General features: G+C 38.2%; 1 protein-coding gene across 1 annotated transcript in view; it reads left to right on the top strand.

Annotated features, from left to right (window-relative positions):
• The window catches only part of trpa1b (transient receptor potential cation channel, subfamily A, member 1b), a 46,496-nt gene that overhangs the window by 9,523 nt on the left and 10,761 nt on the right, over positions 1–26,212 (top strand). Inside the window, exons 3-19 of the mRNA XM_073830550.1 lie at positions 976–1,151; positions 3,670–3,780; positions 3,872–3,980; positions 7,009–7,154; positions 9,189–9,325; positions 13,482–13,530; positions 13,780–13,879; positions 13,974–14,074; positions 14,247–14,416; positions 14,646–14,810; positions 17,070–17,184; positions 19,041–19,207; positions 19,536–19,620; positions 19,725–19,784; positions 19,874–19,972; positions 24,241–24,311; positions 24,992–25,145. Coding sequence (XP_073686651.1) covers positions 976–1,151; positions 3,670–3,780; positions 3,872–3,980; positions 7,009–7,154; positions 9,189–9,325; positions 13,482–13,530; positions 13,780–13,879; positions 13,974–14,074; positions 14,247–14,416; positions 14,646–14,810; positions 17,070–17,184; positions 19,041–19,207; positions 19,536–19,620; positions 19,725–19,784; positions 19,874–19,972; positions 24,241–24,311; positions 24,992–25,145 — 2,015 coding nt within the window. The remainder of the gene's footprint in view (positions 1–975; positions 1,152–3,669; positions 3,781–3,871; positions 3,981–7,008; positions 7,155–9,188; positions 9,326–13,481; positions 13,531–13,779; positions 13,880–13,973; positions 14,075–14,246; positions 14,417–14,645; positions 14,811–17,069; positions 17,185–19,040; positions 19,208–19,535; positions 19,621–19,724; positions 19,785–19,873; positions 19,973–24,240; positions 24,312–24,991; positions 25,146–26,212) is intronic.

A 26,212-nucleotide genomic window follows, 5' to 3' on the forward strand; every position in this document is an offset into this window, starting at 1 on the left:
GCTACTTTATTCTCGTAATTTCGACATTAATCTTGTTTTTAAGCATTTTTTTTTAAACTGACTCACTAGATTTAACTGACAGTTTGTAGACAGTCATAACACTAGATTTAGAACAATATACAGTAAAAAGGAAGCAAAGGAATTTAGGTTTGAATTCTATGAATCAACCAACTGAATACAACATTGAGGAGGCATCAAATAAATCATCTTTATTCTGCATAAAGTGACATTTAAACATCATAACAAGCAACATATTTTGAGAAATTACACTTGAGACAATGTACTAATTGCACTGTAAATATATAGATCTGTTTTGAAGGCCTCGTCCTTAGGCTTTGTTTGTTCGCCCCAGTCTTTTGCTATTCAGATCACATCAGGTCAGTGTCTCATTATGTTCTAATGATTATAAAACTATCACATAATCTCCCCAGGGATCACACACTTACGTCACTGGGAGGCTTATTGTGAACACAGCACTTCAATAAATCATAGACACAACAGAGCCACCAGTTCACTTTCAACAATGGAAAAAGACCAAATGATATTCAGAGCGCACATTTCTCTTCCTAATTACATCTATTACAGAGCAATATCCCGCTGAAACAAACAAACCAGCCCAAGGTGGGAAACTGGTCTCCCAGACTGTCAAAGATGATAAGTTTGGTCTGTGTTCAAGCACTTGTTAGCTGGTTGGAATGGGAGATCAGTTGAACCAACCAGCTACGTAAATGTGATTTTTTTCCCCAAACCCAGCAAAAAAAAGGCAAACATCACCCGTCAGCCAATTCTTAAGATTTCTTTGTATTCATTAGTAGCACATGCAGATAGACAGCATTGTTTGTCACAATCGGATCTATCTGTGAACTCTGAGCTGTATCAATGACTTGTCGCTGTAACATACTGCTTACATCTAAACGCTGAATGTCCTACTGTCCACAACCACTCTATATTAATTCAGTGTTTCTTGCTGTGTAGAGCTTAATGTACAGGATGAGCAGGGCAGAACTCCCCTGCACTGGGCTATAGAGAAGGATCAACAGCAGAGCTGCACATTACTGCTGGAGCTGGGTGCTGACCCCAACATCCTCAACAGCGCCATGATGGCCCCTTTGCATCTGGCTGTCACAAAGAGATACAATCATCTAGTAGAGGTCAGTAACACATGCTGCTGAGAATCTGCTGGTGTCACAGTCAGGGCAGCGAGCAACAGTAAATATGCTGTTTGCAATCTGTTGAATATTATGTCATGGTGTGCATCAGACTGTATCAGATATGCTGTGCTGGTCAAAAGTGTCTTAAATGGATCAAATGAAAATTTGATGTTTGCCTGCTTACCCCCAGGGTATCCAAAATGTAAATGACTTTGTTTCTTCGGTAGAACACAAACAAAGAATTTTAACTCAAACCGTTGCAGTCTGTCAGTCATATAATGGCATTCAATGGTTACCAAATGTTTAGGAGTAAAAAAACATACACAGACAAAACCAAATTAAACCCTGCGGCTCGCGACGATACATTGAGGTCTTGAGACACATATGATCGGCCTGTGCAAGAAACTGAACAGTATTTATATCATTATTTACCTCTGATCCAATGGAATAAACAGTTGTGTGGAGCACGTTCACATCAGCTGGCGCGTGACGCGTCAGCGTGCTCTGGCAATGTAGTCGGTGAAAGGTCAACACTCCTAGATGAGTTTGTACAAGCAAACGTAATTTTTTAGGTTGTAATCGGTTGCCAGAGACAGGATAAGCACAAGTAATTACAATTTTGAGAGGCTAATATGCACTATGTAAACGTGTATGGTGAACGCGCTGAGGACAGTTGAACGTTGCGATGAATCAAAGGTAAATAATGATATAAATACTGTTCAGTTATTTGCACAGACCGATCGTTTTGTGTCCTAACACCTCAATGTATCGTCACGAGCCGCAGTGTTTAACTTGGTTTTGTATGTGTATGTTTTTTTCACTCTTAAAGATTTGATAACCATTGACTTCCATTATATGACTTACAGACTGCAACGGTTTGAGTTAAAAATCTTCGTTTGTGTTTGAAAATGAAAATTTGATGTTTATCTGCTTACCCCAAGGGCATCCAAGATGTAGGTGATTTTGCACAGACCGACTGTTTTGTGTCTTAAGACCTTAATGTATCATCACAAGCCACAGGGTTTAATTTGGTTTTATCTGTGTACGTTTTTTTGACTCTCAAAGCTGTGGGTTCCATTGACTGTTGTTATATGACTGACAGACTGCAACGGTTTGAGTTAAAAATCTCTTTTTGTGTTCTACTGAAGAAACAAAGTCACCTATTTTTTAAAAACATTTTTTTTTTTTTTTTTTTTTTGATAGTTGTTTATGAGTCCCTTGTTTGTCCTGAACAGTTAAACTGCCCGCTGTTCTTCAGAAAAATCCTTCAGGTCTCACAAATTCTTTGGTTTTTCAGCATTTTTGTGTATTTGAACTCTTTCCAACAATGACTATATGATTTTGAGATCCATCTTTTCACACAGAGAACAACTGAAGGACTCGTATGCAACTATTACAGAACGTTCAAATGCTTACTGATGCTTCAGAAGGAAAATCAATTTTTTGAATTTCAAGATCAGGGTAATTTAACTTATTTTGTCATCTGGGAAACATGTTAGTATCTTCTGTAGCTTCTGAAGGGCAGTACTAAATGAAAAAAAAAAAGATATTTAGGCAAAATAAGAAAAATGTACACATCTTCATTCTGTTCAAAAGTTTACACCCCTGGCTCTTAATACACTGTGTTTTATTCTGAGGCATCAGTGAGCATTTGAACAATCTGTAATAGTTGCATATGAGTCCCTCAGTTGTCCTCAGTGTGAAAAGATGGATCTCAAAATCACACAGTCATTGTTGAAAAGGGCTAAAACACACAAAACTGCTGAAAAACCTAAGAATTTGTGGGACCTGAAGGATTTTTCTGAAGAACAGCAGGCAGTTTAACCGTGCTTGTGGACTATATGTAAATGTCTTTAATGTGAAATAGCTTATTCAGGTCAGTACTAAATAAAATTCGTCTTATTTTGGTAAAATAATTGACATTCTGCAAGGTGTATGCAAACTTTTGACTTAACTGTATGTGTCAAAATTCCCGTCTTTGCAAATATCCTCATAAACACAGTACCTTAGGTCTTAAGTGAAAGCAAACAGCTGAGAAAGAAAACACACGTGTAACATTATATTGGATCCGGGCAGCTCTTAAAGTGACAGCAATCTAATATTCCTGCTGTTTGTCATTCATACAACAAAAGAGAGAAAATCTCTCAATAATTTTCTTTTTGTTTGTTTTTTTAATTTAGGCTAGTATTAGTTATTTGTGATATTGACACTGGTGAAATAATATATATTGTGATATATATCGTTACTGTGAAATGAAATTACTCAAACCATGATATAAATCGTGATTTTGGTCATATCGCCCACCCCTAGTACTTACATGTGGCCTCATGCCTACGATCAAATCACAGTCAACAGCATTTTTGCTTGCGTGATTTAGCTGAGACAGCATACGGACAGCTCAGCGGGAAACTTAAGGGCGTCTTCTGTGCAGTTTCCTGTCAGAGTGAAACGCTGGAAGAATTATACTGATTGAGTGCCTTGTGGAAACTGATGATCATTTTGTTTGTGTCTGGCACAGGTCCTTTTTCAGTCCAGTGACAAAACAGATGCCAATCTGGAGGGGGATCTGGGAAACACTCCTGCGATGATGGCCTGCTGCGCTAATAACTGCCAAGCTCTTCAGTTTCTTGTGAGCACAAAGGGCAATAACAAATCAGGTGTTACAAAAAGAATCCTCATTTCCCCATTGTGTAATAAGAGATTATTTTCTTCCCTTACAGTTCAAACATGGTGCCAAGATGTGTGTTCAGAATAAATTAGGTCACTACGCCATCCATACGGTTGCCTTTGCAGGTGCCAAAGAGGCTATGGAGCTGGTTTTGAAAATTGGTAAGTCAATTTAATATTCTCGTTCCACCAGTTCACCATGACGAATCCAATCCCGACTCATTCACCATGCTGTTTAGACAGCCGCTGTGATTCTGCACAATATACGGGTGGTCTTCTGTTCCGGAATGATGTGTTCCAGATACAAATATTTGTGGGGTTTTCTGACAGCTCCCTTTGGCTAAGATACAAATGGCACCGTTTTCATTTACATTATAGTCCAATATTTTCAGATTCTTAAATGCAAAACAGTTCAAACAGATTGAAGGGTCAACATGTCAAACGTGACAGTAAGCCTCCAGAGCTATTTGCAGGCATGTCACATGGTGACCAAACAAAGCAGTCATGCTTTCATTGTGATTGAGGTTTTTGACATCACACAATGTCAAGTGATAATTCACTCAAAAATGAAAACTCTGTCATCTCAACCTCATGTCTGTTACGGTATAGACGTGCTGGATGAACGAGACGAAGTCGAGATCAACAATTAACACTATATTTAATATCTTCAAGGAACAGACAGGAACAGGCAGGATAATCCACACACATGTAACAGTAACATCAAATAAAGACCGACATCAACTGAACTGAAAGACAAACTTATAAAGGGTGACTAATCATTAAACACAGGTGACTAATTGTACAAGGACAGGTGCAGGGAATCACACTGACGAAGGGCTAAACCAAATGACAGATCAACGGGGGAAAGACAAATGGGAAAAACCAATGACAAACAGACAGAACTGTGACATTACGCCCCCCTCCGAATAGGCGCGTCCTCGCGCTGTAGAAAAAGAAAAACAAAACAGAAAAGAGGGGCGAAAAAAAAGGAAAATGTCCATGGCGGCTTCGGCGGAGGACGCCACCCCAGGAGGGGGACCAAAACAAAAGTCCAGGTGACAGACAGTACAGTCCAGAGGGGCGACGACGGAGGGAGGAGCCAGGGAGGACATGGGTGGGGCGTAAGGCAGGAGGAACAGACCCAGACCACAGCCATGATGACGGCCCACTGTGGAGCCGACGGAGGGAGGAACCATGGTGGACGAAGGCGTGCCGACTCCATGGGGCCAACCGACAGAGGCGGAGCAGATGGAGTAGGAGCCCGAGGCGAAGACGGAGAGCCGATGATCCGGGGTGACGCCAAGGATCCGGAGGGCCAAGGTGGAACAGGCTCTGGCGCCCGAGGCGGAGGCGGAGTCCCGGAGATCCGCGGCGGAGCCGGAGCGACAGAGGATGGAGGCTGTGCCCGCAGGAAGGAGGAGTCCCAAGGAGCCGGTGGGACGGCGCGACGAGGCACAGCCGGAGGAGCAGAGTCCTGAGGTGACGATGGGGTGACGACTGACCAGGGCGGAGCCGAAAAGACGATGGAGCCCGGTGGAGCTGGTGGATCGACGGGCGACGGTGTAGAGGAGGGCGTCGAGAGCCGTGGTGGAACCGCGGGGTCGAAGGGCCGAGGCGGAGTCCTGGACTCGGAGGCTGGAGGCGGAGCTGAGGGATCCTCCAGCCGAGACGCCGATGGACGCTGGCAGTCCCGCGGCGAACCCACTGCACAGGTGGTGGGCTGAGGGTGAGCTGAGGGGCTGTCAGGGGACAGCGGTGGCCAAACAGACAGAGACATTGGCAGCAGAGGGAGGGTGGGTGGGAATTTCTCCCAGACAGGTTGGACATGACAGGTAGGTAAATCGGTATCAAAGTCTATTAAATCCTCAGAATTATTGTCCAGAACAGAAAAAAAGTCAATTAAATCCCCAGATTGAGGTCCAATCTCACCCTCAGCGGTGGTGCAGTGGGCAGGGCTCTCTATCGCCCTCTCTTGCTCCACGTGGCAATCCACCGTCACGGATGTTGATGCCGGCTCTCGCACCTGGTCAGATGGGTCAGGCTCTGGCTCTGTCGCTCTCGGCTCTGGCTCTCCATCAGCGGTGGGCTCGGGCTGTAACTCCGCGTGTCGGGGTGATGGTTGGCTGGGTTCTGGGTCTGGAGTGGGGCTGACGTCCTCCTTGACGATGTCGACAGTGCAGGATGATTGGCAGGACGCCAGCACCCACTCGATGAAATCCGGCAGGCTCTCTTGAGGACCCTCCCCGGATAGCAGCGCCTTGGTGGTAGAGTTCAGTCCGAGGTAGTAGTGGACGCATAGGCTGCTATCCGGGAAGTGTGACTGGTTCGCCAGGAAGAGAAACTCACGTGTGTGGTCCTCAAGAGAGCGTTCCCCCTGCCTCAGGAGGATCAGGAGAACAGTAGGGTCCATGATAAACCGAAAAAACAAACACTGAGTAAAAAACGGGAAAAAATAAACGCAGGGAAAACGTGCCGGGTAAACTGTTACGGTCGGTCTTTCTGTTACGGTATAGACGTGCTGGATGAACGAGACGAAGTCGAGATCAACAATTAACACTATATTTAATATCTTCTTCAAGGAACAGACAGGAACAGGCAGGATAATCCACACACATGTAACAGTAACATCAAATAAAGACCGACATCAACTGAACTGAAAGACAAACTTATAAAGGGTGACTAATCATTAAACACAGGTGACTAATTGTACAAGGACAGGTGCAGGGAATCACACTGACGAAGGGCTAAACCAAATGACAGATCAATGGGGGAAAGACAAATGGGAAAAACCAATGACAAACAGACAGAACTGTGACAATGTCATTCCAAACCAGTATTGCTTTTGTTTTCCTGTAGTACATTTGAATAATGTAAACCTCCTTTTCCATGAATTCACAATAAATGGTGACTTGATGCAAAAAAAAAAAAAAAAAGAACTGGCGCTTCAAATAAATTTGCAAAAAGGGGTCCATGTGGGCTATTTTCCAAGTTTTAGCTATTGTATGACTCCAGAGACTTATGAAACATTTTTTTGTTTATTTGTTTTTGTCATTTTGGCCCCTTTCATTCAAGTTTGGTAAGACATGAGGCAAATAAATATTTTATTTTGAAGCTTTATTCCTTTGTATTAATTGTCAAGTATAGAAAAATGTAGCTGAACTATTTATCTCTGTTTCTCATCCTCATAAAGGAGAAGAGCTGGGTCTTTCCACTACAGTGCACATTAATTATTTGGATAAGACCAAAAGTACCCCGCTCCATCTGGCTGTACGTGGAGGCAACATTGAGGTGATCAAACTTTGCATCATTACAGGAGCCAGAGTGGATCAGCAACAGGTAAGTGCTGTTTCAAGAGGATTAAAAATCTAATTTTAAATATTAAAGTTAACAAGCATAACTAAAATGATCAAAGACATCAAATGGCCCAAGACTTGTGATTAAAAAAGTAAAGAGTTTATTTTTCTTTTGGCAGGGAGTCTAAAGCCCACTGAACTATATGTCATTGTAAAAAGTTATGATTTTTTTATAAACTGATTGGAGCGGGTCTTAAACTAATAGTTCAGACAAAAAGGAACATGCTTTTATCTGTAGAACATAAAAGAAGATATTTAGAGAAATGTCTTCAAACATTCACCTGACCAACATTCTTTAAAACATCTTATGTTCCAAAGAAGTTAGAAATCCATACAAGTTTGGAACAACATATAAGTAAGAATGATGGCAGAATTCATTTACGGATTAACTATTCCTTTAAAGCTCTTTAAACATTGTGAGTTTGTCAGAGCAGTATCCTCTGTGGGCACCGCTCTGATATAGTCAATTAGATAATTATTGAATAAAGGAAAAAATGCCTATAAGTACTTCATTACACTTGATTCTTAATACTGTGTTGCTACCTAAATGATCCACAACTTTTTTTGTTTAGTGATAGTTGTTCATGAGTCCCTTGTTTGTCCTGAACAGTTCAACTGCCTTTTCTTCGGAAAAATCCTTCAGGTCCCACAATTTTTTTTTTACTTTTTTTTTGTTTGTTTTTGTTGTTTACCAGCATTTTTGTGTATATGAACCCTTTCCAACAATGACTGTATGATTTTGAGATCCATATGTTCACACTGAGGACAACTGAAGAACTCGTATACAATTATTACAGAAAGTTCAAATGCTCACTGATGCTCCAAAAGGAAAAACGGTGCATTAAGAGCCAGTACATTTGAACCTTCTGTAATAGTTGCATATGAGTCCCTCACTTGTCCTCATTGTGAAAAGATGGATCTCAAAACCACACAGTCATTGCTAGAGAGAGTTCAAATACCCAAAAATGCAGAAAAACCAAAGAATTTGTGGGACCTAAAGGATTTTTCTGAAGAACTGCAGACAGTTTAACTGTTCAGGACAAACAAGGGATCCATGAACAACTATCACTAAAAAAGCTGTGGATCAATCAGGTAACAACACAGTATTAAGAATCAAGTGTATGTAAACTTTTGAACAGGGTCATTTTTATATATTCAACTATTTTTTTTTCTTTTGGACTATATGTAAACATATTTTATGTGAAATATTTTATTCAGGTTAGTACTAAATAAAAAACATTCATTTTGTTTAATCCCTCTTATTTTGGTCATTTTCTTTTTTTAAGGGAAGGAACTTGGCCTCCATATAATGATCTAGCAACAAAAATCATGCCAATTTCAGTGCACCCAGGTTTCCTGAAAATTCTCTACCAAAATGAACTTTGTCATAAACATATTTTATAATACTCCTCCTACATCAGTAATAAGATAGTCAGTAAATCTATGTAATATAATCATGAGCCCATTATCATCAAGACTTATTTCTGTAAAAGCTTTTTGATACAATAAACTGATTTGAGGCTAACAGAGAGGTTTGGGGACAAATATTGCCTAATGTCAAGCTATAATGTCATAATTCTGAAAGAAAGACAAAAATAATCCTTTCATGAAATGCAGCCATAGAAGAATGTGGCCTGCAATGAATACAAAAGCAGCCTGATTTTGTGACTCTCGATCTGGAACACACAGACACAAACACACCCGCACGCCTCCATTTGTCGTCTTCAGTCCTTAGCAGCAGGGTTGATGCATTCAGTAATAGCTTCAGATAGTTAAATTGATACAAACTGCAGCCACTTACTTCTATAACTGAGCTTGGCCGTTCTGTGCATTGCCACAGCAATTCGTGGTGCTCTCTCATTAATGGTTTGTGTTACTGGTGCAGCAGCTGAGAAATTGCCCCCCTCTTGCATTACCTGACCCTGCCTTTCCTACTTATGTCAAGCTAATAGCTGACTTCCATCTCAATGTCTGTGTGTGTGTGTGTGTGTATATGTGTGGCTTGATTGTTTTGCAGTGTGACAAATCCACGGCCCTCCATTTTGCCTGCACTCAGGGTGCTCTGGAAGCCGTCAAAATCATGCTTTCGTCTTACAACAAAGTGGAAGACATAGTCAACATCAGGGATGGAGCCAATCAGACCCCCTTACATAGGTCAGTGTAATGTCATACTGCTCTCCAGTAGTCATTATGTAGTGACCTAGTCTTCTGGTTTATCTCAGAGCTGATTTCAGCAATCTCTGTTCATGTTAAGTTAGCAAATATGGGCATAAATGCCAAGGAAAGCAAAGAGGAAATTCCATACTATTGAGCAAGAAACTATATTATAGATGGAGAATGCTGGAGAATGTCTTTAAGATTTAGAACACATTTGCTAAAAGGGTTAGTTGTGGAAGCCTGTCTGTAATTGCAAATATCTTGCAATATCTTACAATGGCATTTTAGGAAATCTGATGAAAAGGAAAAATCTGAAGCATGTTCTTACACTTTTGTTCTCCATAAAAGACATACTGACCAAAGGACCTTTCACTCCAAGAATGATAATTATAGTATATTCATAGATTCATATCTGCCTCTGCTTCTCTCTCATCTCTCCAAAACTGTCCAAGGTGGTTTGATAATATTCAAGTCGGTTGATTTGCCTGGCCAGGGCAAGATGTGGAAGTCCATCTTGGTGCTCCAGATTTCCAAGTTTTATGATCATAATAGCATCTTTTTCGCATTTTAGCATTGATGTGTTGAAGTTTTAGCAATTGCAGCTCTTTCATGGATGTTAGCTTTGTTAAGTTCTATGTGGAACAATCACAAACACAATCGGAGTTATATTATAAAATGTCCTGGCTCTTTCCTGGTGAAAAAAAAACCAGCTAAAACCTAGGCTGGTTGGCTGGTTTTAGCTGGTCAACCAGCCTGGTTTTAGCTGGTCATAGCTGGTCAGTAGGCTGGTTTTAGAGGGGTTTGGCCACTAGCTAAAACCAGCCTGACCAGCCTAGCCAGGCTGGGAGACCAGCTTAAACCAGCTAAGACCAGCCAACCAGCCTAGGCTGGTTTTAGCTGTTTTTATTTTCAGCAGGGTTCCCAGCTTTATAATGGCTATTAATTGTGGTCAAGATTTAAAGCAAAATAAAGTACATCTATCCATCATAAAAAGCACTCCACACAGCTCCAGTGGTTTAATAAAGGCCTTCTAAAGTATCACCAAAGTATTAAAATATGGATGTTGTTCTTACACAAATGCATCAATTGACATCAGAAGGCCTTCATTAATCCCTGGGAGCCATGTGAAGTACTTTTTATGATGGATGGATGCACTTTATTGTACTTCAAAATCTCAACAGCCATTTACTGCCTTTATAAAGTTTTGAGGAGCAAGGACATTTTTTAATATAACTCCGACTGTATTCATCTGAAAGACGAAGAATCATATACCCCTAGGATAGTTTGAGGGAGAGTGTACAAAAATATACAGATAATGTGCTCACCCCCTTGTCATTCAAGATGTTCATGTTTTTCTTTCTTCAGTCATAAAGAAATTATGTTTTTGGAGGAAAACATTTCAGGATTTCTCTCCATATAGTGGGCTTCTATGGTTCCCGTTTGAACTTCTGAAATGCAGTTTAAATGTAGCTTCAAAGGGCTTAAACAATCTCAGCCAAGGAAGAAGCTAGCAAAACAATCTGTTGTTTTCTAAAAAAAAAAAAAAAAAAAAAAAAAAAGTTAGGGTATGTCGAAAAACTCCCTTCTCAATTTCTCCTCCAACTTCAAAAAGCCAGAGTCATTTGGAGTTGTTTAAAACCTACAATGGAAAGATTTTTATTCTTGGCTGAACTACCCCTTTAAAAAGACCTGAAACCTTTACAGAAATGCACACTGTAGACCGCTTACCATAAAAATACATGTCTTTTAAATTATTTACTGTAGAATTCAGGGCTAGATACAATAGAACATAATAGCATCATGGAAGTACTTTTGAGCAAATCCACACTGGGTTTCACACTCAGAGTACAAGAAAACACTGTGAAATATGGTGAAACATTTATCAAAGCAATCTAACTGAAAGAGCATTCCTTGAAATCGTGGACTGATGTTGCAATATGAGACTTCTTTACCAATAAAGTACATAGGGGCTAAACTCCAAAGGTGTAGGAATTTGGAATTATAAGGTTTTATCTGCATTCTGAGCATTTTGCGATATTGAGCTTTAAAGTTTTTGTGTTTCATAGACTTCTGTAGATAGAACCCTTTTTGTTTTATAAAGATAAAGCCCAAAAATGTGCACAGGTACAAAAGACACATTGCATAATGTAAATAAATTGTCACAGAATAAAAATATGTGAATAACTCAATTTTGACAAAAATGTCAGATAGAACCTTGTACTTCTATGGCGGCAATATATATATTTAAATACACTGCCACTCAAAAGTATGGGACCAGTAAGATTTTTACGTTTCTTATGCTTATCAAAGTTCAATTTATTTGATCAAAAATATAGAAAAAAAGTAATATTATGAAATATTTATAAACATTTTTATTTTATTTTATATTTATTTTAATATACTTTAAAATATAATTTATTTCTGTGATGCAAAGCTGAATTCTCATCAGCCATTGCTCCAGTCTTTAGTGTCACATGATATTGGATATTGGAATACAGTTGTATTGGAAACAGTTGTGCTGCTTAATATTTTTTGGAACCTGTGATACTTTTGTCAGGATTCTTTGATGAATAAAATAGTTAAAAAGAACAGCATTTATTCAAAATAGAAATCTTTTCTAACATATACTTTACTATGACTTTTTCATACTTTTGAATAAAAGTATTAATTTCTTTTTAAAAGAGAGAAAGAAAGAAAAAAATGACTGACCCTTAAACTTTGAACGAGGTGTTTATTGTTACAAAAGTTTTCTATTTGAAATAAATGCTGTTCTTTTTAACATTTTATTTATCAAAGAATCCTGCAAAAAGTATCACAGGTTCCAAAAAATACTGAGCATCACTACTGTTTCCAACACTGATAATAAATCAGCATATTAGAATGATTTCTGAAGGATCATGTACTCTTTTACTTACATATGAACAAAAAGTGGCATGTCCAAAATTATCCATACCCTTCTCAATAATCAATAGAAAAGCCTTTATTGGCTTTTACAGCAATCAAACGTTTCCACTAGTGCCCAAGGCCAAGTTTCTCTGCAGACTGCCTGATGTTGTTGTTGAGAATTTTGATGTATTGCTCCTTTTTCATGGTACCGTTTACTGTGATTAGGTTCCCTGGTCCACCGGCTGAAAAACACCCCCAAAAGGTTCCCACCACCATGTTTGACAGTGGGGATGGTGTTCTTAGGGTTGAAGGCTTCTCATTGTTTACGCCAAATGAAGGCTACATCATTGTGGCCAAACTATTCAATTTTTGTTTCATCTGACCATAAACAGAAGACCAGAAGTCTTCTTCTTTGTCCAAATGAGCATTTTGAAAAGGCTTTTGTGTGCATTATCTGGGGAAGTGGTGTCCTCCTTGGTCTAAACTCCCGCCCAGATTCATCAGGACAGCCTTGGTGGTGATCCTTGGATTCTTTTTTTACCTCTCTCACTATCCTCCTGGCCAGCACAGGTGTCACTTTTGACTTCCAATCACGTCCTCTGAGATTTTTCACAATGCAGAATGTCTTGTATTTTTAATGATACTTTGCACTGTAGGCACTGGAACTTCAAAACTTTTAGATATGGTCTTATAGCCCTTTCCTGACTTGTGAGCAGCCACAATGCATAGCCGCAGGTCCTCAGTGTGCTCCTTTGTCTTAGCCATGACTGTCCACAAACCAACAGCAGAGAGCTTCTGTTTTTCACCTGTTGAGTTGATTAAAACAGCTGTTCCCAATGAATCAGGGAAATTAGGATGCTTTAGAACAGCTTGGACTATTTGGAATGATACAGAACTGTGAAAGTTTGCAAATGGTATGAATAATTTCGGGCTCGACTGTATATATATTTATTTTAAATACCTAAAACTGATGTATTTTGAATGTATTTGGAAACAGTGTCTAAAAGTAGAAACTAGAAAGCATGTCAAACTATGCAGTTGTTTAATATATACATTGTTTTTGTCCTTTTTTAAATATGTATTAAAATGTATTATTGTTTGTACAATATTTTATTCTAAATATGAATTTAAAGCACTTTTCTGCAATGACCAAACAAATGTATTATAAGTATGCCATTAGAGTGCTTGGCCTAATACAATTCGCAGCTGTATTCATTGATTCATTTCCATGCTTCAGTGATTAACAATGACTTTCTTTTCCTAACAGAGCCACGTTGTTTGATCATGTCGAGTTGGCTGAATATCTTATTTCAAAGGTAAATGTTTGAATGGCTGCTTTTTGAGAATGTGAGCAGCGAAGACATCCAAATTCAAACCTTTAATCTGCTGTATGTGCATTCTGTGAACCAGCTGCCAATCTTGGATTGATCTTTTGATAAGATGAATATTAAGCACCCAATATCTCATCATCTTATCGTATGTCCTTTGATATCCAATATCTCATCGTATGTCCTTAGATAAAGTCTGTAATTCACTGTTATTTGGATCTCATTTGTCTTGGAAAGGGAGCAGAAATGAACTGCATTGACTGTAAGGGACTATCTCCTCTGCTGATGGCCTCCAAATGCGGAGCTTGGAAAACAGTTGCTTTTTTGCTGTCAATTGGTAAACATTTCTATAATTTTTCAACACATTATGGCTCCAAAGTGATTTGCATGCACATTTCAGTGCATTTAACAAACTGTCTTTTTGAAAAAAGGTGCCGATTTCAGAATCAAAGACGTAGCAGGTCGCAACTTCCTCCACTTTGTCGTTCTTCAACCAAAAGGCCTGAAAAATCTTCCTGAGACGCTATTACAGGTGTGAACACCTTCTTAAATGTCAAGTTCAGTTTGTCAGATGCAGAACTCTTTCATTTTAAAAGAAAGCCTAAGAGTCCAAGTGACCCTGTGTTATGGATTATTACATAATGTACTGTTTTGAACATGCGTACGTTCTGTATATATTTATAAGAGCCCATTGCCTCCTCCAGTGTAATGCTGTGAAGGAGATGCTGTCTGATGAGGATGTTGAAGGCTGCACTCCTCTGCACTACGCCTGCAAACTTGGCATCCACGATTCGGTCAAAAATATGCTGGGTCTCAATATCTTTGTGGGTCAAAAGTCACGGGAGAAGAAATCAGCGCTTCACTTCGCTGCAGAGTGAGAATGATTGTAATACAGTCACAGCTATATGAAAATCAGATCTTTGTGCTTATTTTCTTCTATATGAGTAATACGTTTTGACCTGTAATAACATTTCAAAGGCAGTTCTGAGCATTTATGAGAATTTTACAGGCATTAAAACAAATGAATGCAGGGTAACGGCAAGCTTTTACATCTCATACACTCCTAAACCTGCTAATATTAAGTGTTTTCTCCAATTTCTCAGATATGGGCGTGTAAACACATGTAAAAGGTTGCTGGAGACCCTTACAGACTCTAAAATGCTCAACGACTGGGATGATAAAGGTCTGACGCCCCTTCATCTTGCTTCAAGGGCAGGACACACTCAAGTTGTGGAGCTGCTGCTCAGGAGCGGTGCGCTTTTTCAAAGGTACACCACACTTTTCTGGCAATTTCATTTTTACATTTTTACAGTCATCACAAGTGGTTTTTCATAAATATCAGGCAGTGGTGTTTTAGTATTATTGAGATACTATTATAGTTTTATTTTATTTTTAATAATTTTCTTGTGTGTGACATTTTTATTGGGTTTTTTTATGTCTATGTAGTTTTAAGTTTAAGTAAATTAAGTGTTTTTAGTTAAGTGTATTAGTTAATTTAGTACTTTAACTTAAATGAAACAGAAACGACTGACTTGTCAACTAGCTGAAATACAATACAGTTGAAGTCGAAAGTTTACATACAGTACACCTTGTAGAATTTGCAAAATGTTAATTATTTGACCAAAATATATTTTTTTTTTTATTTAGTACTGACCTAAGACATTTCACATAAAAGATGTTTACATATAGTCCACAAGAGAAAATAATAGTAAAATTACTTTGTTCAAAAGATATTTAATACTGTGTTGTTACCTCAATGATCCACAGCAATGATTTTTTGTTTTGTTTTGTTTTGTTTAGTGATTTTTTTGTTGTTCATGACTTGTTTGTCCTGAACAGATAAACTGCTTGCTGTTCTTCAGAAAAATCCTTCAGGTCACACAAATTCTTTGGTTTTTCAGCATTTTTGTGTATTTGAACCCTTTCCAACAATGACTGTGTGATTTTGAGATCCATCTTTTCACACTGAGAACAACCGAGGGACTCATACGCAACTATTATATAAGGTTCAAACGCTCACTGATGCTCCAGAAGGAAACACAATTCATTAAGAGCCAGGGGTGAAAACTTTTGAAATTTTAAGATCAAGGTAAATGTACCTTATTTTGTCTTCTAGAAAACATGTAAGTATTTTCTGTAGCTTCTCAAGAGCAGTACTAAATGAAAAAAAAAAAAGGTATTTAGTCAAAATAAGAAAAATGTACACATCTTTATTCTGTTCAGAAGTTTACACCCTTGTCTCTTAATGCATCGCGTTTCCTTCTGGAGCATCAGTGAGTGTGATCAAATCGATCAGCGCCAAATGATCGGTCTTATTTTAGATTTTGCAAGATATATGTAAACTTTTGACTTCAACTGTGTTTTTGACTTTTTTCAGGTAGTGTTTAGTTTATTTCAAGTTATGAAAATGTCTTTTTATGGTTTTAGTTTTAGTTAAAGGGGACACTGGATGCCCATTTTCCACAAGTTGGTCTGATTCTTTAGGGTCTTCATGAAATGTCTGTAACATACTTTGGATAAAAGTCCTCAATGGTTGTGTAAAACAACACCCTTTTTACTTTGTCAAAAACAGCTCTGTTCACAGAGATATGTTTCTGTGCATGTCTCTTTAAATGATAATGAGCTCTGCTCACCCTCGTCTTCTGTGAAAGAGAAAAGGTGATAAGCATATAGTCATAAAAAATATAAACTTTAAAACTTGAATTGTCCTGCCTTAAATTGTCCGTCGTTCAGAAAGCAATCTGGAGTAAAATTATTTTTAGGTATATTCAGTGGCGCATTACCATCAAAAACAAAACTAATCCACTGCGTCCTCAGTCCCTGCTGAAAAAAAACAGCCTAGGCTGATTGGTTGGGTTTAGCTGGTCAGAAGGCTGGTTTTAGAGGGGTTTTGGCCACTTCCCCAGCCTGGCCAGGCCGGTCAGCTGGTCAGGATAGGACCAGGCTGGGAGACCAGCTAAAACCTGCTACTTTCAGCTTAAACCAGCTAAGACCAGCAACCAGCCTAGGCTGGTTTTAGCTGTTTTTTTGTTAGTTTTTTTCAGCAGGCTCTGATATTAAGACTCCTGGATGTTCACTTTTACAACTTCCAACGACAAAACACACCTGCATTGCTTACGAAACATTGTTGTTGCTACAACTGCTTGAGCACAGAAAAAATGGCGGACAGCTTATAACATGGGCAGGGGTTTAGCAATATGATGTCATATTTCTCAGAAAATCAAAACAGCTTGATAACTGAGACTGTTTAGTTTTTTGGGGGATTAAAAAAAGAAGTGATCGGATTTTTACCATTGTAGGGTGATTGTGTCCACATACTGCTAAGACACATTTATTTGTAAAAGGGAATATTGCATCCAGTGTGCACTTTAAAGATAATATCCCTGCTTGGTCATAATTATGTCCAAATCTCAAAAGCTAATATTCCAACGTTTTTGTTAAGTTACCAGCAGCTTCACAAAATGCACTTGGTTATATTGTGAGTTCATTCAGATGGACAGAATGTCATAAAGTCTTTTAATCTCTAGTGATTACAAAGGCTGGTCCTGTTTACATCATGCTGCAGCTGAGGGATACACACAGACAATGAAAATCCTCCTGGCAGCCAATGTCAAACTTCTGGACCAAACAAATGAGGATGGGGTAAGCAGCATAAAAATCCTAAACAACTGTGGAGCACAATCAGTTTGAAAAATACAATTACTAAGCCATAAGAAAACAACTGAACAAGATCCAAAAACAAAAAAAAAATAGTCTCACAAATGCAATTCTTTTAAACTTTCTATTCATCAAATGATCCTGAAAATCAATGTATCACAGTTTCCATAAACATATAATAATATTAGCAGTTTTCATTAGCATTTATACAGTGCCTTGAGAAAGTATTCATACCCCTTGATTTTTTCAGATTTTGTTACATTGCTGCCTTGTGTTAAACTGTTTTAAATTACTTTTTTCCATATCAATCCACACACCATACACCATAATGGCAAAGCGAAAAAAATGGTTTTTACCATCTTTGCAAATTTATTCAAAACTATGATAAAATGATTCCATTGCATAATTATTCATACCCCTATCTGGGACAGTTCAAATTTTGCTCAGGAGCATTCATATTGCTTGTAAATGTTACTACACTTTGAGTGAAGTTAACCTGTGGCAAATTCAACTGAATGGGTATGATTTGGAATGGCACACACATCTAAATAAAAGATCTAACAGCTGAAAATGCATATCAGAGCAAAAACCATGCCCTGAGGTTAAAAAAAAAAACTGCATGTAGAACTCAGACACAGGACTGGATTAAGCCACACATCTGGAGAAGAGTTCAGAAAAAATCTTCTGCATTGAAGGGTCACAGAAGCATGTAGTCTCCATTACCCCTAATGAAAGAAGTTTGAAACAATCACAACTCTTCCTAGAGCTGGCCAAAGTGAGAAATTGATGGAGAAGGACCATGGCTAGAGTGGTGACCAAGAACCTGATGGTCTCTCTAGTTGAGCTCCACGATCATATATGCTGATGGGTGAAACTTACAAAAGAACAAACATCACTGCAACACTCCACCAATCTGGGCTTTATGGTGGTGTGGCATGAGTAGAAGAAAAGCTCAATGCACCAAAATATTGAGACAGCCTTAATGAAAACCCAGTCTAGAGCATTCAGAACCTCAGACTGGGCAGAAGGTTTACCCTCCAACAGGACAATGAGCCAAAGTACATGGCAAGAGTGGCTAAAAGACAGGAGCCAGGGCTTAAACCCAATCAAACGTTTCTGGAGGAACCTGAAGATGTCTGCTAGACCCCTTGAGAGGAGAAGAGGTGAGGCAAGGAATGACAGATAATTGCCAAATGTTGATGTGCAAATCTTGTTGCATCATACCCAAAAAGACTTGAGGATGTAAAGGTGCTTCAACTACGTACTGAGTTAAGGGTATGAATACTTATGCAATTTACGTTTTTTCAGTTTTTTTTATCTTATTTATGTTAAAATGTGGCAATTCTGTTTTTGCTCTGTAATTATGATGCATGGAGTAGATTGATGTGGGAAAAGGTCATTTTAAACAGTTTAACATAAGGCAGCAACATAACAAAACGTGAAAACAATGAAGGGGTATGAATGCTTTCGCAAGGCACTGTAGCAGAAATAATAAATGTTACATGTCCACCAAATCAGCACATTAATATAATATAATGAAGAATGATGTGACCCCGAAGACCGGAATAATGTCTGCTAAGAAGTCAGATTCACCATCAAAATAATAAACTACATATATTTTAAAATATATTAAAATAGAAAACGTTTTTTTAAATTGTAATAATATTTCACAATATTACTGTTTACACTGTATTATGATCAAACAAATGAAAGACACCTTTTCAAGAAGGTATTTTTATAGAAAAAAAGAATTTTACTGTGTGGTAATTTTAGAGTAATTATTGAACTTTATGATTATAATTGAACAACACTGCTTAATAACAACATGTATGCTTTAACAGAACACGGCCCTTCACATAGCTGCACAAGCGGGACATGTAGGTGCTGTTTTGCTGTTGTTGGACAGAGGAGCTGAAATCAGTCTCAACAATGTTGACAACTCTTTTTTACATGAAGCCGTGCGTAATGAGAAAAAAGATGTAGTGAACGCTATCATCGAAAACGAGAGGTAAGGATTCAAGATGATCACTATTATTGCCTTAGAGAACAATATTGGAGTACAATTTTAATATTAAAAAGTTATTTGGATCGCAGCTTAATAATTATGCTGTATATGAATTCATATTTTAAAATTGTTGTTCATTTTATTGATCATTTTTTCTATAAAAGGAAAAAAATGAACTTTAATTAACACAAAATCGGTTTTAATGGAGAAAATCGGTTGAGGGTCAACCTTTGCAAAACTCTGCAAATATGTGTTTTGGTTTGATTTTTAAAACCAATTTTTCTCCTGTCAGTTTGCCAACAGTTGACAAAGCTGTATTAATTCACCACAGGTGTGCTGAGGCAATTAAGTCATTTAAAGCAAAATCCCGCTGTGCCGTGATGGACATCATAGAGTTCCTCCCAGAGTCTTTCAGAGTCTGTCTATTAACTTCCCACTTCATGAAAATTTATAGTAAGCTATGTATAGTAAGCTATTGTTTATAAAAGTTTTAGAAATGAAACCCTTCTCTCTTCTACAGCATCTTCTGGACAGGTGTATTTTAGAGTCTGATCATGATGCCAACAGTCCAGAGTATCATGTAAGCCTTGCACAAATATGCAAAAAGTTTCCTTTAAACCATTAATGAAGTTAAATGATTACAGTACAATTGTTCAATGTTGTTGGCAGATCAAGTATGATTTCCGGTGGCTTCAGGCTCCTCTGCAGTTAATGAAGTATGCTAAAACAGACAAAACAATGAAGTACCAGCCTTTGGCAGCTATGAATGTAAGTCCCCGTTAAATTATATTACATCTTTAAAAAATGGCAGATGTTTGTAAATGTCATATTTACTCTAAGAAATGTGATAGAAACAGAAAGGATTAGTTCACTTCCAGAACAAAAATTTACAGATAATTTACTCACCCCCTTGTCATCCAAGATGTTCACATCTTTCTTTGTTCAATCGTAAAGAAATAATTTTTAAGGAAAACATTTCAGGAATTTTCTCCATATAGTGGACTTTCATAATGTTAACTTTCATAATGCAGTTTAAATGCATCTTCAAAGGGCTCTAAATGATCCCAGCCGAGGAAGAAGGGTCTTATTTAGCGAAACAATCGGTTATTTTCTATATGCGTACTCTGTGCAGTCCCGTTCAAGACAACTAGGGTGTGTCGAAAAACTCATTTTCTCTTCCAACTTCAAAATCGTCTTACATCGCTGTTTTTTTGTAAAAGGCGGTTGGCCTTCTTTGCATGCTCACTTTGTAAATACTTGGTCAGTACTTATGCAGCGATGTAGGGCGATTTTGAAGTTGGAGGAGAAAATGAGATAGGAGTTTTTTGACATACCCAACTGTATTGAACCAGAGTGCACAGAGTACACCTGTGCATCGCACAGCTAGACAAGATAAGCATTTGAGGTTAAAAAGTATATAAATTGTATTTTTTTTTTAAAGTGCCCCTATTATGCCTTTTCAAATATGATATTTCATGTAGTGTGTCATGTAGCTGTATGTGAACATAAACTATCTGCAAAATTGTGATGCCGACAGTGCACTATAAATGAAGTTTTTGTCTAACAAAAAAAAAGAGTCGGCTCACATTCGCCTAAACGAGTCGTCAGCAATTCGAATCTTTTTTCTGTAACGGCCACACGTCACGAGCTACACATTTGCGTAATGTCCGCCCACGTTCAATTTCGCGAAAAACTTGCCCGCCCACAAACAGTAGGCCTACCATTTTCACGTGGATTAACGTTACATCATGTCAAGAAGACGCCCTGCGTTGTGAGAGTGAATTTGTTTTATATGCCCCTCCGAAAGATGAAACTACCAAGAATGAGTGGTTAACATTAATTTTTTCAACACCTCAGCAGTCCAATGCCAATCTTGTGTTGTGTTCGCGTCATTTTACTGATGACTGTTTTTCCAGTCTTGGGAGTAACATTACAACGCGAGATTCACCAAACGCTTGGTTTTAAAAAATGGATCAGTGCCCAGTTTATTGGGACCGGCTTGCTCCTCTGAACTTCTACCTGTAAGTATTATTAATAATTGATGATTGTATTTTCTAGCGATCGTTCAAAATACGGCTTTGTGTACGTTATGGTGTGTAACAACCCCGCTCATGTCTTGGTAAGCGGCTAACTTGCGTTTCTGTAGTTCTGTTGTTCAGCTGTGAGTGCAATGTAGTCTAAAAATTGTGATTGATGCAGCTTGACTATCTGTCTGCCTTATTAGTTTAAGTAATGATAATGATAAACGATGGCTTAACGCAGTGTTATGGGTTGTACGTTACAGTGTTGAAGTTCACAACGTAGAGGTGTGCCCGGTTCGCTTACAAAAGCAAATTGCAAGCACTTTCCACAGTTATAATATGACACCCACTGAGAAACGTCCTGCTCCAGTCGTGCTTGCAAAACAGTTTCTTGTCGATGTGCCACTTCAACCGTTTCATCGTCAGACTCCGGCTCGAATTGATAGGGTAAAATCGAGGCTATCTTTTCTATGCATTAACAGGTCTCCACAGCTGTCATTCAGTTATGCCAATGGGCGTTTCGTTTTGCGCTGAAGCGGTAGACCAATCCAAAAGGACTGCACCATCTGACCAATCACAGCGGTGAGGGCTCACTGAAAGGGGGGGTTTAGAGAGACTGATTCTTCGAACTGCTTCACAGGAGTCATTTACTAATCATTTAGAAACGGGGTAAAATTAAATCTAATTTTTGAGAAAACTAAAGTGTTTTTTGAACTTCAATACATGTAAACCTGTTTTAAGAGACTATTACAACAATATTAACTACCTTAAACATGGCATAATAGGGGCACTTTAAAATAACCAATCATTTCAAGACACTTCTTCCTCGACTGGGATCGTTGAGAGCCTTTTGAAGCTGCATTTAAACTGCATTTTGAAGTTCAAACTCAGGGGCACCATAGAAGTCCACTATATAGAAAAAAATCCTGAAACGTTTTCCACAAAAAAACACAATTTCTTTATGAAAAAAGAAAGACATAAACATCTTGGATGACAGGGGGTGAGTAAATCATCTGTAAATTTTTGTTCTGGAAGTGAACCCTTATGTATATAACTAATAATAATAATAATATTAATGTATTTAAAAAAAAAACCTACTTACCGTACAAATTGAAGTGTTAATAACTGTAAATTATAAGGTGAATTGATCTTTTTCACTTCTAAATTTCACTGTAAAAGTATATATCACTGTAATATGTTTTTTAGGTTATTATTTGTTTGAACAGGTTACATTTCACCAAGGCAGCCATCTTTTCTTAAAACAATGGAAAATTGTGTATTAAACATGAAGAAAATAAAAATATAAGCAGTGTATCTAGTGATATCTGACATTTAGACCCCATTGTACTCAATACATTCTTAAAGGGAACCCTGGGTATTGAGACTTGTATGGCTTACTATAATGTCAATGATGTCTCTTACTGAAATACGTAGCAAAAAACCCATGAAAGACTTGTGTTATTTAAAGGGGGAATAACACACACAGTTTCACCCAATCTCATATTAATCTTGAGTACCTATGGAGTAGTACTGTGTCCTTCATATCTCCAAAAAATCTTTAGTTTTATCATATTTACAAAAGAAAGATACAGCTTTACGATTCTCTCCGAAAACAGCTGAGCTCCTGGAGACAGGCCGTGGGCAGAGCTAAAGATTGACGAGCACTCACATGTCAATTGCCAACAAAACACAGAAATTTTAAGACGTTTCACTTACCATCTGCAGTTCTGAATCATAACTGGGATCTTTTATAGCTGAGACCGCTCCATCTTTCAGTATCAAACGATGTGCAAATCAAACTGCATCCACTGTTCATGTAACGCTGGGTTCTTCGGGAAGTGAGCAAAGTTATCTTTGCCTTACAACCAAAATCTAGTTCTTTAGAGACATTCTTCCCGAGTGAGTCTCGTGCAGCCGAATGAAGCACGTTGATGGGCATGCTCTTGGTCTCGCTTTGGTTGATGTGTGTGTGGGTGCACTATTGTGGCAGAAATGCCCATAAAAGGAGTTCCACCCTTCAGGACCTCATGAAGAGCCATGATCGAAATAGCTTTCAGAAACTTGTAAGAAATCTGGAAGTGTGTATTTGAACACAGAAATACTCTGTTATACATCCAAATCATTTTTTGAAACTTTGGCCATGTTCAGCATGAGAATCCAACTCTTTAACAGTGTAAATAACATGCGTGAAACAGCATTGAACCCCTCTTTTAAACAAATCCACATCGTTTTATACATATTTTGGACCATGGGGGCGCAATTATTTTAATGACATGACATGGCTGTACTCAGTGAGCTACTGCCGCTACCTTTTGCTATTTTTACCGCAACACAACTCAGAGAATAAAATACTTGTAGTTGTAATTTTCAGTCGAAAGGCAACAAGAGAAGTGATGTAAGTCTTCACTGCTTTTCCTAGAGATAAGAAGGGGAGCAAAGAATGGGAAGATGCCTGTGGACGAATAAAACCTACTAAAGACCTGCGTATTTGTTCTCTCCACTTTAGCCCTGATGCCTTTTAGGCTTTTAGTAGATCACAGCTACTGAAAGAGCTTACAAGTGGCAGAGAAAAGAAACACTAGATGCCATCCTTGCGGGAATGTAAACATGTCAGTGTTTGTCGTGACGCTGATGCCACTGAAGGAGTTTGTGAGCATGGATTTTACTCAATATCCAGAGCATTTAGACTCCTTGTAGGGAAAATCAATGGTACAACATTTGGTTTAAGCCTACACTTATATACATCGGCAACTGTAAGCGCTTTCAGTAGCTGTGGTCATAGTATCAGTACTTTATTTTCAGAGTGTATTCTGAAATGCGTTGAGCGCAATAATAATATCGTCAATAACCCTCCATAGTCCAAAATATAATGACGTAAATCTTTCATGAGTTTTATGCTACATATTTCAGTACTAGACATCATTTATGTTATATTGAGCCGTACATGTCAAAATACCCAGGTTTCCCTTTAAATACAAAGCTCTGATTCTTTTCTCATCCTAAAATCCACAATAGGCCATGGTGCGGTACAACCGTCTGGAGCTGCTCACTCACCCCGTGAGCCGAAAATATCTGGAGATGAAGTGGTACGTTAAAGATAAGTGCTGTAACAGTTTTGCTCAAGATGTTTTAACACCCTTTATAAAACGGTTAGTTCCATTCCTCAATTCTGATTGGTCAGCAGCTGTGTCGTATTCATGATACGGCACTGCTATGACCGCTTCACTCAACGGTTTTGTGTATCATTGAACACCCTTAGCAACCACCCTTAGCAACGTAAATACAGCTGCAGCAGTTAGGGACTACTTTTTACAGCGGAAGGCAGTTCATGATTTTACTTTATGAAAACATACAACTTAATATATATAAATTACTATATATTTTTGATTTTAATATTTTTATTGTGTGGTAACCGTTTTATAAAAGCAATAAGGTACTTGAGGCCGTGCTGTATCGTGAATAAATCACGGCTGAAGGGGTTGCAGGCACTCCGCTTCGCGTCGTGCCTAACAACTCCCTTCAGCCGTGATTTATTCATGATACAGCACGGCCTCTCGTACCTTATTGCTTAAATATGATATGCTAATTTGAAATTTCTACAGTCACTTGTATTTTATGTCCTATTCAATACAGTCACTGCATTTTACTTTTATGTATATGCTTAAAAATAGCAGCAGTACAGTGTTAACATCACTTCAAACAAATAGACAAATAGGTTTCCATAAGCATTTGAATCTCCTACTAATATTGTGTTTTATTCTGACAGGAAGGCGTATGGAAGCAAGGTTCATTTGCTCAACCTGGCCATCTACCTGCTTGGCTTGTTGCCCCTCACATACCTCATCCTCAATCTGAGACCGAAGCAGGAAGTTTTTGGCAACAACACATCTGTCATCATGGTGCCTGTATCTTTTAGAGAGGTAGACAGCCTCTATTCAGAGCTCTCTACGTTCTTGTAGGGAAGAGATGAGCTCAAAAGAGTTGAAGTGAACACAATGTAGAGTGTAATTCCTGTAATGTGGAACAAATGACAGCTGGAGATGTGTATCAGTGACAGGCAGGAGGGAAAGGTGAAAGAGAATAACAGTAGTTGAATTTAAATGACAATCAAATTGATTGTGTATTACTTTTCAAAGTCACACAGTGTCATAAACGCTAAGAGTGAGGGGAATTATATTACCTTTTCAGAATTATTAATGTGATGTGTCTTTTAACAGCTGTCTACTAGATGTGGTGCACTTCAGCGGTCTCAAAACACATCACATGGGAGGGTCTGGGTGTTACTAGAGACAATTTGGGAGGCACTTTATATGAAAAGACTAGCAAATTCTTATTCGTTTTTACATGTTGACTTAAAAGGGGACTCTTTTTATTTGTGCTATACTGTCTCATTACATTCACACTGGTGTTTGAGGAAGCCAAACAAATATTAAAAATAATAAAATAATCTAAATAAAACAATTTTATATTATTGTTATTCCTATGACAGCAATAGCCAAACAACTGCACTGTAAAATAACTTAAAATTAATATTTCATAGGTATTTTATTTTATTTTTGCAAAAATAACGCTTAATAGTGGGCGGTGCATTCCCAAACGTGCGCTAAACTCACAGCACATGCAGTTCACTGCATTCACTGTGAACTGAGCCGTTCTGAGGCACGGAAAACACCGGATCACAAACTGATCGTCTGAAAAAAGTGTGCGCTTCGTTTTGAAACACGCAACAAAAACTGACTTAATGAAGGGATTAAGTCATATTGTGCTTTTGGTTTTAGTTAATTTGACACACTGTGTCAAAACAAAATGGCCCAAAACAGAACTTTAAAGATGTTTTATGTTAGAATAAGAAGTTTGGTAACACTTTCTTTTAAGGACCAATTCTCACTGTTAACTAGTTGCTTATTGGAATATCTATTACTAGCATATTAGCTGTTTATTAGTACTTATAAATCACATATTATGCCTTATTCTGCATGATCATATT

The sequence above is a fragment of the Garra rufa genome, chromosome 24, assembly GCF_049309525.1.
Source record: "Garra rufa chromosome 24, GarRuf1.0, whole genome shotgun sequence".
Classification (NCBI taxonomy): domain Eukaryota; kingdom Metazoa; phylum Chordata; class Actinopteri; order Cypriniformes; family Cyprinidae; genus Garra; species Garra rufa.